The sequence below is a fragment of the Sorex fumeus genome, unplaced genomic scaffold, assembly GCF_029834395.1.
Source record: "Sorex fumeus unplaced genomic scaffold, SorFum_2.1 ptg000037l, whole genome shotgun sequence".
Classification (NCBI taxonomy): Eukaryota; Metazoa; Chordata; class Mammalia; order Eulipotyphla; family Soricidae; genus Sorex; species Sorex fumeus.
Genome location: NW_026606094.1, coordinates 47,161,644 through 47,174,280, shown reverse-complemented (window position 1 = coordinate 47,174,280; position 12,637 = coordinate 47,161,644). Strand labels below are relative to the sequence as shown.

Sequence of the window (12,637 nt, the reverse complement as noted above, 5' to 3'; positions counted from 1 at the left end):
TCCTATTACTATATGATATTTATCGAGCACTTTAAAAAGTATTAAACACATTTAAAACTTTGAAGTGCTTTAAATACACAGAGTAAGTATGTAGGAAGCTATTATTATAATCAGTTTATGAATGATAAGAAGCCAGGTAGTTTGCCAGCGGCAATATTCAAAGCATAAAAGGAAATATATACAAATATAAATGGGGAAAGTATTTATGTATAGTGACTCAATAGTGAAGAGAATTTGAGACAGGGAAACCAGTGGGGAGATTATTTCCTAATATATGCAAGGTTGAGGGCATGACATAAAGTAGGTGTCAAACCCACACATTAGTTGGTTTGAACTGGTGTCAGTTGGAGTTTTTTTACTGTTGTAAATTTGACATGATTTGTCAACTAAATGAACTATCAAAGATTATTCGGGTGTGTATCCTGGATTCCTCCAAGAATATATATATACACATATATATACATAGACTGTATATGGTGGGAACAAATTCATGAGTCTGGAAATCTAATGATGTGGTTTATGCACAGTCTTACTAACTCTTTACACTAAACACTTTTTTTGAGTGACAAAAATAATTTCCCAAGTACCCATATTTCCTCCATGGAATAGATGTTGGCAGACAATTTGCATATATTACAAGGTTAAATTTTTCTGTTTCAGAAAGTTCAACAGATCAAACAAAGCTCTACAGAATTCCTATAGTTTCTTCCTTTTCTGTTCTCTGATTCAATTTGTTCTGCTCAAGTAACCATCCTAGGCCTACATGTCACTACTTCCAGACTGTGACTCTATCCTTCCTTTAGTTATTATTCTAGTATTGTGTTTATATTTACTCATAAAATCACTCTATCTCACAAGTCTTTAAAGCTTGTCCTTTTTAACACTCCCTCCTAAAATATTATGATATAGCATCTATGTGGGCTGGAGCGATAGCACAGTGGGTAGGGCGTTTGCCTTGCAAGTGGCCAACATGGCCGACCCGAGTTTGATTCCTCCGCCCCTCTCGGAGAGCCCAGCAAGCTACTGAGAGTATCTCGCCCGCACAGCAAAGCCTGGCAAGCTTCCCGTGACATATTCAATATGCCAAACACAGTAACAAGTCTCACAACGGAGATGTTACTGGGCCCACTCGAGCAAATCGATGAACAATGGGAGGGCAGTGACAGTGACAGTGACAGTGACATTGACAGCATCTAAGTATTCCAGTTCCACATAAAAGAAAAAAAATTCAGAACTATAAACCCTCTACTCCAGCTACCAGGCAGGTTATACAAAAATGGATCACCCTGGGTGGAGTTTCTGCCTTTACAATTTCACTTTCTGCAACAAAAATGTCCCATGGGATGCTGTGTGAAAACAAAATCCATTCATGGGCAACATGACTCATCACATGCAGGAACCAGCCGGACTGCTGCCAGCCTTGCTTCCACTTTAGGGAGCATCATCAGCTGACCCAGGAACGCAGTAAAAGGTGCCTCTGAGGAATGTGTCAGATAAGGTTCCTGTGTAATTTCCAGACTCAGAACAAGTGAACAAGAAGAGCTAAATGTTTTATCAAGCCTGGATCTGATTTCTGCATACACCCAAACGCGCTCTCAGACCACCCACCTACTGGCGGGAAGTGGCTGGGCAAACTCTGCTTAGATTATTCTCTGCAGAATCATGAGCTGCATGCTCTGCTGTTTGGATGTAGAAGGAAATTCAAGAGGAAAGAACATTCACCGACTTTGTGGTTGATGACAGTTTGGGTGTGGGGGGTTACATTTCTCTTCAGTGCACCTGTTCTCTAGGAGGATTAGATAGGGCTCTCCACATAATCTATTTTACTGTTCTAACACACACTCTTCTTCACCCATCTGTCTAAGTTCCAGTCTTCTGAGAAACTCCAGCTGTCCAGGGACAGATTCTGATCTCATTGAACTCTGAGAGCACATGATCTCTGTGCTGTATCAGTCAGCACTTAGGCTATCTCTTGACTAGAGATTTAAAAGCATTTTGTGGGAAGCAAAGGTGAAGAACATGTGTCTTGATATACTAAAAGGCCTGAGTTCAAATCTTGCTCTATCACATCATGGATGAATGATCCTAGTTACTTTGCTTTTCTGAACTCGAGTTTCTTCCACTTAAAATGGTAACAGTGATAGTGACAACCTAATTTTGAAGATGAGATAAGATAACACCTTCAGAGCTGTTGGCATTCTGATTGACATATAAGAAACACAAATTAAAAAGCTAGCCGTAACCGTTATTCCCCCAAAGCATAAACTAGAAGAAAGAAGAACTGGTTTGTGCACACCCAGAGTAATAATTTCTACTTTCTTTATTGCTACATGTCATGCCATAGAGAACATAACATTGTCATTAACAAAATGGGCTCAGGAATCAGACCACCTCAATTCTAATTCTGGCTGTACCAAAACTAAACAATGTACATCTTTGTGCACATTTGCTAATAACTCTGTATTGAGTAAATAAATTGTTTACCAGTTTAGCTGTCCATTCAGAAAACTGTTTTTTAGTAAATTTGTATGCTTTCCCTATGAGTGCTACACTAAAGATTTTTGACTCTTCCCCTTTTCTTACAGACAATGAGTAGTTTTAATATAGAGAGTGAAGCAATCAGCTTCGCATTTTAGAAAATTTAGCTATTCTGTGGGGAAAAACGTAGTGGACAAGGTATGTTATAGAGAGACTGTCTAAGATACAAGATGATGAGTAAATAAATGGAGTAGTGGACAACCTTGTTGTCAAACTAGGTCTAGGAGACAAGAGAGGGAAAGACATTAATGTTAATGCTGAAAATTCTGCTTTAAGCCCTAGAGGATATCATGATGGCTTTAACATAGAAAATATCATAAGTTGAAAATGCATATGGAAATAATGAATCATTTGTTAATTTAAGATCCTGTGAGATACCTGAGTAGATATATCTGCTGTAGGAAGTACAATTCAATAAAGAGATTGAGATGGAGATATGAACAGGCTACCCATGAATTATTGAAGTCCTAGCAGTGAAAGAGACATTTAACAGAGAATAGTTGAGGAAGAATAGCAGAACTTGAAGGCATGACCATAAAGATCCCTAAAATGGAAGAGCAAATAGAAGCCTTTGAAAAGTTACAGAAAAGAGTAGATTTGTTGAATACATCGAAAGAATGTTTCCTAGAAGTATGGGGAAATCAACTAAGCTGGATACCTCTGGAAAGGGCAGATGAAAGTTTTAAAATATCCATTGGATTTGACAAGTAGGAGTCACTGGTGACCTTAATAGGAGCAGTCTCATAGATATAATGAACTGGTTTCTTGTCTTGTACATAGTACTCAATCAATGTGAGTAAATGAGTGCAAGACTCAATAAAATGGTCGACATGATGATCGACAGAGGGAAAATTGTAGGTCAGTGAACATTTCCAAAGAATTGCAATCAATTTAATTCTTAACATAAATTTTACAAAATTTTAAGTTCAGTTTATCCCCTCCCAATAACCGTACTTACCTGGAGAGACCAGTCCATACAAGTGACTACTCGGTGCTTGGACCAATGCTCATCATAGAACTGACGATTGAACGAAAGGTTGGATCCAGCCTGGACATCTCTAGGAGGATTTAAACATCAAAGATAAATATAACACCTCAAAATGGGGTTTTATCTTTATGCTTCCATACCAAAAAAAATGAGATACAAAGATAATGGCACATTATACTCTGAGATTAAAATATTAATTTGAGTAGCAAATTCTAATCATAAAAGAACTAGAGATGTCTTAAGTCTCCCTAACCAGAAAAGGCTCCTACATGTTGTTCTAAGCATACTATCAAATTTGTTTCAGATTCCTGTATTTGTGTGTGTGTGTGTGTGTGTGTGTGTGTGTGTGTGTGTGTGTGTGTACGCGTGCATATGTATGGGCAGGGACAAGTATTGTGGTACTGGAGATCTCACACGTTCTAAGTATGTATGCCACCACATATCCCTGCCCCTCAGGTTCCCATCATGGCTTTCCCTAATTCATTGTTCTTTAATAAGTTCTATTTTGAAGCAGATTTTACTGTAAATCTCCTAGCAATTAAGGAATTACAAGGCATTTGAGGATTATTTTATATCAATCTCTTTATCTGGCCATAGACCTGGGATGATATGCATGTTTCTGTTTACCTGTAATTTCTTATTAAGTAGCTAACTTCTTACTCAATATCAAGAACTAAAATGAGTTTGCCATAGATAACAGAGCTGGAAATATCAAATTTATTAAATACTTACCATTGACAAAAAGCATCTAGCATTGGCAGATATTTACTTGGATAATATCAACAGATCACAAAACGTCCTTGAATAACTTTGCATTGACCAGAAATTCACTCCACAAGATTATTTAAATTGAATAATGCTTGTTCAGTGCTAGCTCCTATTGGATTTGGACAAAATGCTGCCTAAATTGTCAGAGATTTCGGCAAATTTATTATTATAAATTTACTCACTCTCAATTTTTCTCTACTCATTTCACTTGTCTTATATGACTTATCTTCAGCCTGCTCGACTTGACTCCAGATTCTTTCCCTGGGTCCTTTTCAGCTAACTTGAGGAATCAATGCAGATCTTAAGGATCTGGCACTGTAGCACTGTTCTCCCATTGTTCATCAATTTGCTCAAGTGGGTCCAGTAACGTCTCCATTGTGAGATTCCTTGTTCCTGTGTTTGGCATATTGAATACATCACGGGGGAGCTTGCCAGGTTTTGCCATGTGGGCGAGATACACTTGATAGCTTGCCAGGCTCTCTGAGAGGGGCGGAGGAATTGAACCCTGCTCCGCCGTGCCGGCCGCGAGCAAGATAAACGCCCTACCGCTGTGCTATCGCTCCAACCCAGCTAACTTATGATTTTTTTCCCCTTCTTCTCTTTCCTTACCCTTACTCAACTGCTGTTCCACTGTTGCAAGCTCAGACAAGAGGTAAATGTTCCCAATTTACTCTCAGGAACCCAGGCATCCAAAGGAAATAGGACCACCTGTAAAATCATTTGAACCACAGAACAATGGCTTTCTAAAAGGAAAAAAAACCTCAGAATGTGTATATTCTAAATATATTGTTGCTTGAAAGTAGTCTAAGGATGTTCCCAACTATATAGTGCATTTTCACAACTTCTAAAACCTTCTAAGGCTCTGTTATATTTCTTCCAGTTTCCTTAATGACATCCTATCCTTTATATGTATTTTAATTTTATAAATATTACCAAAGTCAGTTCTGATGAAAAAGGCAGATGAGCTCACTTTTTTCACCAAAATAAATATGTAGCTATAAAACAATTTTTCAAAGGCTTGTAAAATTCCTCCCTGCATTTTCCTTCTCCTTTATCAGTGAAGGTCTGCCCTAATTCAGGTATAGTTGCTTCAGCTTCCTGTTTGCTTAGACATCAAAAACAGATCCACTGGATATAACATCTATCCTGTTGCTGCTTATAAGAATGTTTTTTCAGAAGACAATGTACATGACTCTGCCAGTCTCTATCACCTGGACTGTTCTCCAGATATCAAGTTCAAAAGCATTTCACGGAAGCACATGATAATTACAGGGAAACTCTAAGCCATAAGTTATAACCAAAGCCCTTAGTCAAAGCTGTTCAGCAAGATCAATCCTGGAATTTCATTCTTTCCTGATATGTTAGGTTTAGGACTCGCCTTGTCAATCTCTAGATATATTTAGATAAATAGTGTTATCACAGAATTTAAAACACACACACACACACACACACACACACACACACACACACACACACGAAACTGACCCATCTTTTTCCTCCAATTCTCGACCGCTGTAGTCAAAGAAGATATCAGAGTCTTCTGCCAGCGCTCTTTCAATTACCCTTATTGTCCGATCAAAAAAGATGAGGAATTCCTCTGAATGAAGGATCTGCTGCTTTTCTTCTTCCGTCAGCTCCCTTGGAGGGGCTTTTTTTGTGTGTGTGTCAAAGAAGATTGTTGGGAAAGAAAGAAAAGGACAATTAAAGCAATTTAAGAGGAGCCCAACATGATGGCCTCTCTGTATCTGTATTGCAAACTCTAATGCCCGAAAGTAGAGAGAGAGAATATTGGGGAAATTGTTCGCCAGGGAGGCAGCGGGAGGGTGAGAAAGGGGGTGTATACTGGGGAGATTGGTGGTAGGAAATGCGCACTGGTGGAGGGATGGGTGTTTGAACATTGTATGATTGTATCTAAAACACGAAAGTTTCTAACTGTATCTGACAGTGATTCAATAAAAAATAAATAAATAAAAATAAAAAGAACAACTCAAAAAAAAAATAAGGAGCCTAACCCTTGGGAGAGAATGTTTTTCAAAGAAGTGAAAGAAGTGCTAAGAAACATTGAAATAAACACAGCGGTAGGGCGTTTGCCTTGCACGCAGCCAGCCCGGCTGAGTTGGGTTCGATTCCTCCATCCCTCTCAGAGAGCCCGGCAGGCTGCCGAGAGTATCTCGCCTGCACGGCAAAGCCTGGCAAGCTACCCGTGACGTATTCGATATGCCAAACACAGTAACAACAAGTATCACGATGGAGACGTTACTGGGCCCGCTCAAGCAAACTGATGAATTAACGGGAGGACCGTGATATCAATTTTAATTTATTTATAAATTCACAACAAAGATTTTTGCAGGTGTGTCCACTGGCAATTTTGCAAAAAAGGATTTCCTATTCTGTACTACTTTTAAGTATTGCAAATGAAAAGGTTACAAATAAAAACAGATGAGAAGCTATTTTTAGCAATCTGCTTCTGATATTTCCTTAAAGTAGAACTTGGGAAACAACTCTAAAAACCATTTTGAAATATTACATAACAGAGAAATCTATGAAACTTTTAATGACAGATACTATTATAATGCTGCATGTGTTGCATAATAAAGAACTACCCATAACGTGAGCCAGACAATTCCTCTTCTTGTTTTATTTTGTATGGCTAGCTGGTAAGGCTGACAGAGTAATACTGATCCACTCAAAAACTAAAACATATCCTTCTAAATCTGATTTTTGAAGGAATATAACTTATTGAGGCTATTATTTTAGTGCAGCATTATTCACAATAGACAATGTATAGAAATAATCTAATTGTTCATCAATGGGCAAATAAAAATGGTATATAGACACACAAAAATACTACTTAACTATGAAAATGATAAAATATTTGACATTTGTGGGTTGAGGATATGACTTAAGTAGTGGAGCATATCTGGCATGTATGAAGCCCTGGATTTCAGACTCAGCACTGGAGGTCACCCCAAGTGACCCTATCCCCTAAGAGTTGTAATGCTACAACTAACAAAAACTCATTATTATTCTATGCGTGACAATACTAAGGATCAAGAAGCTGTTAAGTCAGACTAAGAAAGACAAATACTACATTATTACACTCATATGTGCAAGTTAATAGACAAATAAAAGAAACGTAATTATTAGAACAAAATGGTGCTTATCAGAGGAGAAAGGAAAGGGCAGGGGGTGGGGGTGAGAAAATGGGGTGAAAAGGATCAATTGTAAGGATAGAAATTAGACTTAAAGGGCGATCATGCTGTAGTGTAAACAGATATATTCTAATATGTATCTAGAACATAATAATTTAAACCAATCTTCTACAAAAAATAAGAAAAAGAAACCTTACCAAATTGTGTATTTTTTTTTTACAATACTCCCCTTGCCTCACCATCTTTATTGAGTTACTGTGATTTACAATATTGTCAATGATAGTTTCATGCATATATAGTTCCATCACCACATCTAGAACGAGAATGCCCACTTCCCTGCACCAGTGTCCCAGAGACTCCTTCCAGCCCATCTGCTCTCCCATAAGGTCAGTCCTGGAGACAAACTCTCCATTATTGTTGTCTTTGGCTATTCGTTGTCTCGTCACTGTTTCTTATACCATATATGAGAGATTTATTGTGGAGGTAATAACAATGATAAACATATAGATGAATTAAGCTAAATTCCAGAAAGGTAAGTTGATCATTTTTCCCAAAGATATTTTAACAGATATATAAACCAAAAAATTAAGAGTATGAATAGTTATATACTAATATATTCTTTAAATTTACACAAACTAGATAAATCCTACAAATATGTGATTTGGCAAGAGTAAGGAGGGGAGAATTTATTTATTTTTTAAATTTTTATTAGTGAAACACCATGAGCTACAGTTGTAGACTTACAAAATTTTGTGTTTGGGTTTCAATTATACAATGATCAAATATCCATCCCTCCAACAGTGCCCATTTTCCACCACCATGAGTCCCAGTATCCTTCCCACCCTCCATACCCCCCATTCCACCCTGCCACTGTGGCGGGGCATTCTCTTTTTTCTCTCTCTCCTTTTGGGTGTTGTGGTTTGCAAAAGAGGCATTGAGTGGCAATCATGTTTGGTACTTTCAGCATGCTTCTCCCATTGTGGGAAGATCCTCCCAATACCATTTACTTGGTGCTCCCTTCTCTATCTGAGCTGCCTTTTCCCCTAGCATGTGTGGCTGGCTTCCAAGCAATGGAGCAAAATTCCTGGTACTAATCTCAGCCACTCTTGGGTGTTAGCTCCTATTTTGTTACTTTATGTTCCCCAGATGAATGCAATCTTTCATGTCTGTCCCTCTCTTTCTGACTCATTTCACTTAGCATGATACTTTCCATGTAGTACCACTTGTATGTAAATTTCATGATTTTATCATTTCTAATAGCTACATAGTACTCCATTGTGTACATGTACCAAAGTTTCTTTAACCAGTCATCTGCTCTCAGGCACTCAGGTTTTTTTCCAGATTCTGGCTATTGTAAACAGTGCTGCAATGAACAAACAAGTGCAGATGTCACTTTGACTATACTTTTTTGCCTCTCCAGGGTAATATTCCCAGGAGTGGTATTGCTGGGTCAAATGGGAGCTCAATTTCTAATTTTTGGAGAATCGTCCATACTGTTTTCCAAAAGGGCTGAACTAGTCGGCATTCCCACCAGCAGTGAAGGAGGGTTTTTTTCTCACCACATCCACGCCAACACTGGTTTCTTTCGTTCTTTTGGATGTGGGCCAGTCTCTGTGGTGTGAGATGATATCTCATTGTGGTTTTGATCTGCTTCTCCCTTATGTCTAAATCTGATTTTAATTGTTCTATAAAACACATCACTTTTTTTCTCTTCAATGCTGGGTATGTATCCCATATCCTCCACATGCTAGGCTAATCCTTAACCTTTGAGCTACATTCCCAGTCCCTTGCAATTATCTTTATAATTTATTTTTCTAGCATGATTATTAATTTTAATCACATTGAAGTTTTAAAATACATGGAAAACAGATAAACTAGAATAATGATTTATAGAAATGTAACTTGATGTGACTAATGGCATACTGAAGCAATTATTATAAAAAATATTAAAATCTCTACACCTTTTACTGGTTTTATTGGTATGGGAGGCCATACCTAACCTTCCTCAGGGCTACTCCTGGAGGTTTTGGGGGGACCATATGTGGTGCTGGGATTGAACTAGCATAAATCCCTGTCCCACCTCTACAATCCTTAAACTTTTAATATTCAGAGTATCTCTTCCCTGCTTGTCTCCCTTTTCTCTTCTCCAGACTGTGATTCAGAAGGTCTGATGGACTTCTAGAATTTACTGATACAAAAAACTAGAATGATTCTGAGGTAACTGTTTCTATACCTTGAGAAATGCATTCTGGGTACTGTAACTGAAAAGCAGTTTATCTACTGTAATAGAAGTTCTTCATAGCAGTTTGAAGATCTTACCCCATTGATTGTAGCATGCAAATCACAGATAGAAATACTTATTTGCTGACTAATACTCCAGAGTCCTCAATATACAAGTGTTCTGGGGCCCACCAAGATGCACTTTCAAGTTTGGCTGAACAGTATTGTCAGCTATTGGCTTCAGAAACAATAAAGCCAATATTGGGCAGAGAGTAAGTCACAGAAAATCTATGAATGCAACCTGTAATCAAAATATTCTCTGTTAGCTTTGATATTTTAATGAATTGAAGCTCTTTAAGCTGCAGTTTTTTTTCTATAATTTGGGTCAATGATATCTAAACTAAAGTGTGATTTAATGATCAAAGATATATATTATAATGGAATATTTTAATACTTGGCTAATTTAGATACATAATATTGAAGTATATAATATATAATACGTATGGAAAATAGCCAAGCATTAAAATATTACAGAATTAGCATGAGTTGGAATTTAATAGTTTATTTAAAAATCTCCCATAAATGAGGCATTTAATTTTTCATTCTTATGTAAATTCAGAAAACAGTACAGCTACTTAATGAGTATCAGCAAAAGGGGGCAAATACCTAAAAAATGGTCATTTTGTTTTGGTTGGCACTTTTATATAAATGAGCCTCACTAAACAAAAATGCTGTAGGGTACAGACTAATATCTTAAAAGCATGGTTCAGTCATTCTTGATGGATAGCTTGAAATAAATTTGAGATTAAGGAAAGAAATAATATTTCCTCCTTTTTACTTCTGTCCATATGATAAAAAACAACACTTACTATTCTATTTATCTTTGTGAGCTACCCTATTTCTCCCGCATCATTCCTTAGAGGTCCTTCATCTTGAATAAAAAAAAGAGTATCCATATAATTTTCTGTAATTTTTTTCTTCCCTTAGCTTATTGTCACTTTGATCTCAGCTTTTAAGACAACTTCTTTATGAGAAACATAAATGGCTGATCAAAGTATCTTTTCAGAGGCCAAGTTCAGGTAGGTGAAGCAGTAGCCTCTCCAGATACTGTGTTTGACAGTGCAATATTTGGCTTGAAATTAAACTGCTGCTGAAGCAAAACAAAGGATATATTTTATATTAAGCTTTGATGTTTAACGGGGATCAAATGACATGATCTGTTAGCACAAAAAACAACACGCATGTGCAGACAGGCACTATTTAGAAGTCATAAACAATATTTCACATAAGAATTAAGTAAGATCCCAGCTATTTCTGATAGAAGAACAACCCTCTCACATTTAAAAATCTTTAAGAGATAAGTGTTATTACATGGAAACTTAATAGTGCATACAGGAACCAAAACCAAAGGTGGTATTCAGAAATAGGGGGTTAGAAAGATAGCAGAGAAGATAGGGTGCTTGCCTTGCATGCAGTCGACCTGGGTTCGATCCCCAGAATCCCAAATGATCCCCTGACACTGGCAGAAGTAAGTCCTGAGTACAGAATCAGGAGGTAGCCTTAGACATCCCTGGGTGTAGCCCCCAAACAAAACAAAACCAAACAGAGATAAGCTTCCCCAGACATCATATTTCATGAAGGAAACTTGACTGATCAATGCAGTCCATAAGGTTTAAAAGAGAGGTCTATGGAATCCATAAAGTACATTGAAGACAAAGTTGGCAAAACCCTCCATGATATTGTAGCTAATGGTACCTTTAAAGATGTCACGCCACTGGCCAAGCAAGTGAAAACAGAGATAGACAAATGGGACTATCTTAAACTAAGAAGCTTCTGCACCTCAAAAGAAACAATGACCAAAATACAAAGACAGTCTACAGAATGAGGAAGGATATTCACCGAATACACATCTGATAAGGGGTTGATATCAAGGATATACAAAGTACTGGTTGAACTCCACAAGAAGAAAACATCCAACTCCATCAAAAAATGGGGCGACGAAATGAACAGAAACTTTCTCAAAGAAGAAAGCCAAATGGCACAAAGCCACATTAGAAAATGCTCTACATCATTAATCATCAGAGAGATGCAGATCAAAACCATAAAGAGATATCATTTCACACCACAGAGACTGGCCCACATCCAAAAGAACAAAAGCAACCCATGCTGATGCGGATGTGGAGAGAAAGGGACCCTTCTTCACTGCTGGTGGGAATGCCGACTAGTTCAGCCCTTTTGGAAAACAGTATGGACGATTCTCCAAAAATTAGAAATTGAGCTCCCATTTGACCCAGCAATACCACTCCTGAGAATATATCCCAGAGAGGCAAAAAAGTATAGTCAAAGTGACATCTGCACTCGTTTGTTCATTGCAGCACTCTTTACAATAGCCAGAATCAGGAAAAAAACCTGAGTGACCGAGAACAGATGACTGGTTAAAGAAACTTTGGTACATCTACACAATGGAGTACCATGTAGCTGTTAGAAATGATAAAGTCATGAAATTTACATACAAGTGGTACTACATGGAAAGTATCATGCTAAGTGAAATGAGTCAGAAAGAGAGGGACAGACATAGAAAGACTGCATTCATCTGGGGAACATAAGTAACAAAATAGGAGCTAACACCCAAGAGTGGCCGAGATTAGTACCAGGAATTTTGCTCCATGGGTTGGAAGCCAGCCACACATGCTAGGGAAAAAGGCAGCTCAGATAGAGAAGGGAGCAGCAAACAAAGGGTGTTGGGAGGATCTTCCCATGATGGAAGAAGCATGCTAAAAGTACCAAACATGATTGCCACTCAATGCCTCTTTTGCAAACCACAACACCCAAAAGGAGAGAGAGAACAAAATGGAATGCCCTGCCACAGGGGCAGGGTGGGGTGGGAGGATGGGGGTGTGAGGGATACTGGGACCCGTGGTGGTGGAAAATGGGAACTGATGGAGGGATGGGTATTTGATCATTGTATAAT

At 37.9% G+C, this 12,637-nt stretch overlaps 1 protein-coding gene across 2 annotated transcripts in view; it reads right to left on the bottom strand.

Annotated features, from left to right (window-relative positions):
• DYNC1I1 (dynein cytoplasmic 1 intermediate chain 1) overlaps nt 1-12,637 on the bottom strand; it is a 378,224-nt gene that overhangs the window by 125,666 nt on the left and 239,921 nt on the right. For both annotated transcript variants that reach the window (XM_056118121.1, XM_056118122.1), the window contains 2 exons: nt 5,780-5,942; nt 3,497-3,596 (listed from right to left, as the gene is read on the bottom strand). In XM_056118121.1, coding sequence (XP_055974096.1) covers nt 3,497-3,596; nt 5,780-5,942 — 263 coding nt within the window. The remainder of the gene's footprint in view (nt 1-3,496; nt 3,597-5,779; nt 5,943-12,637) is intronic.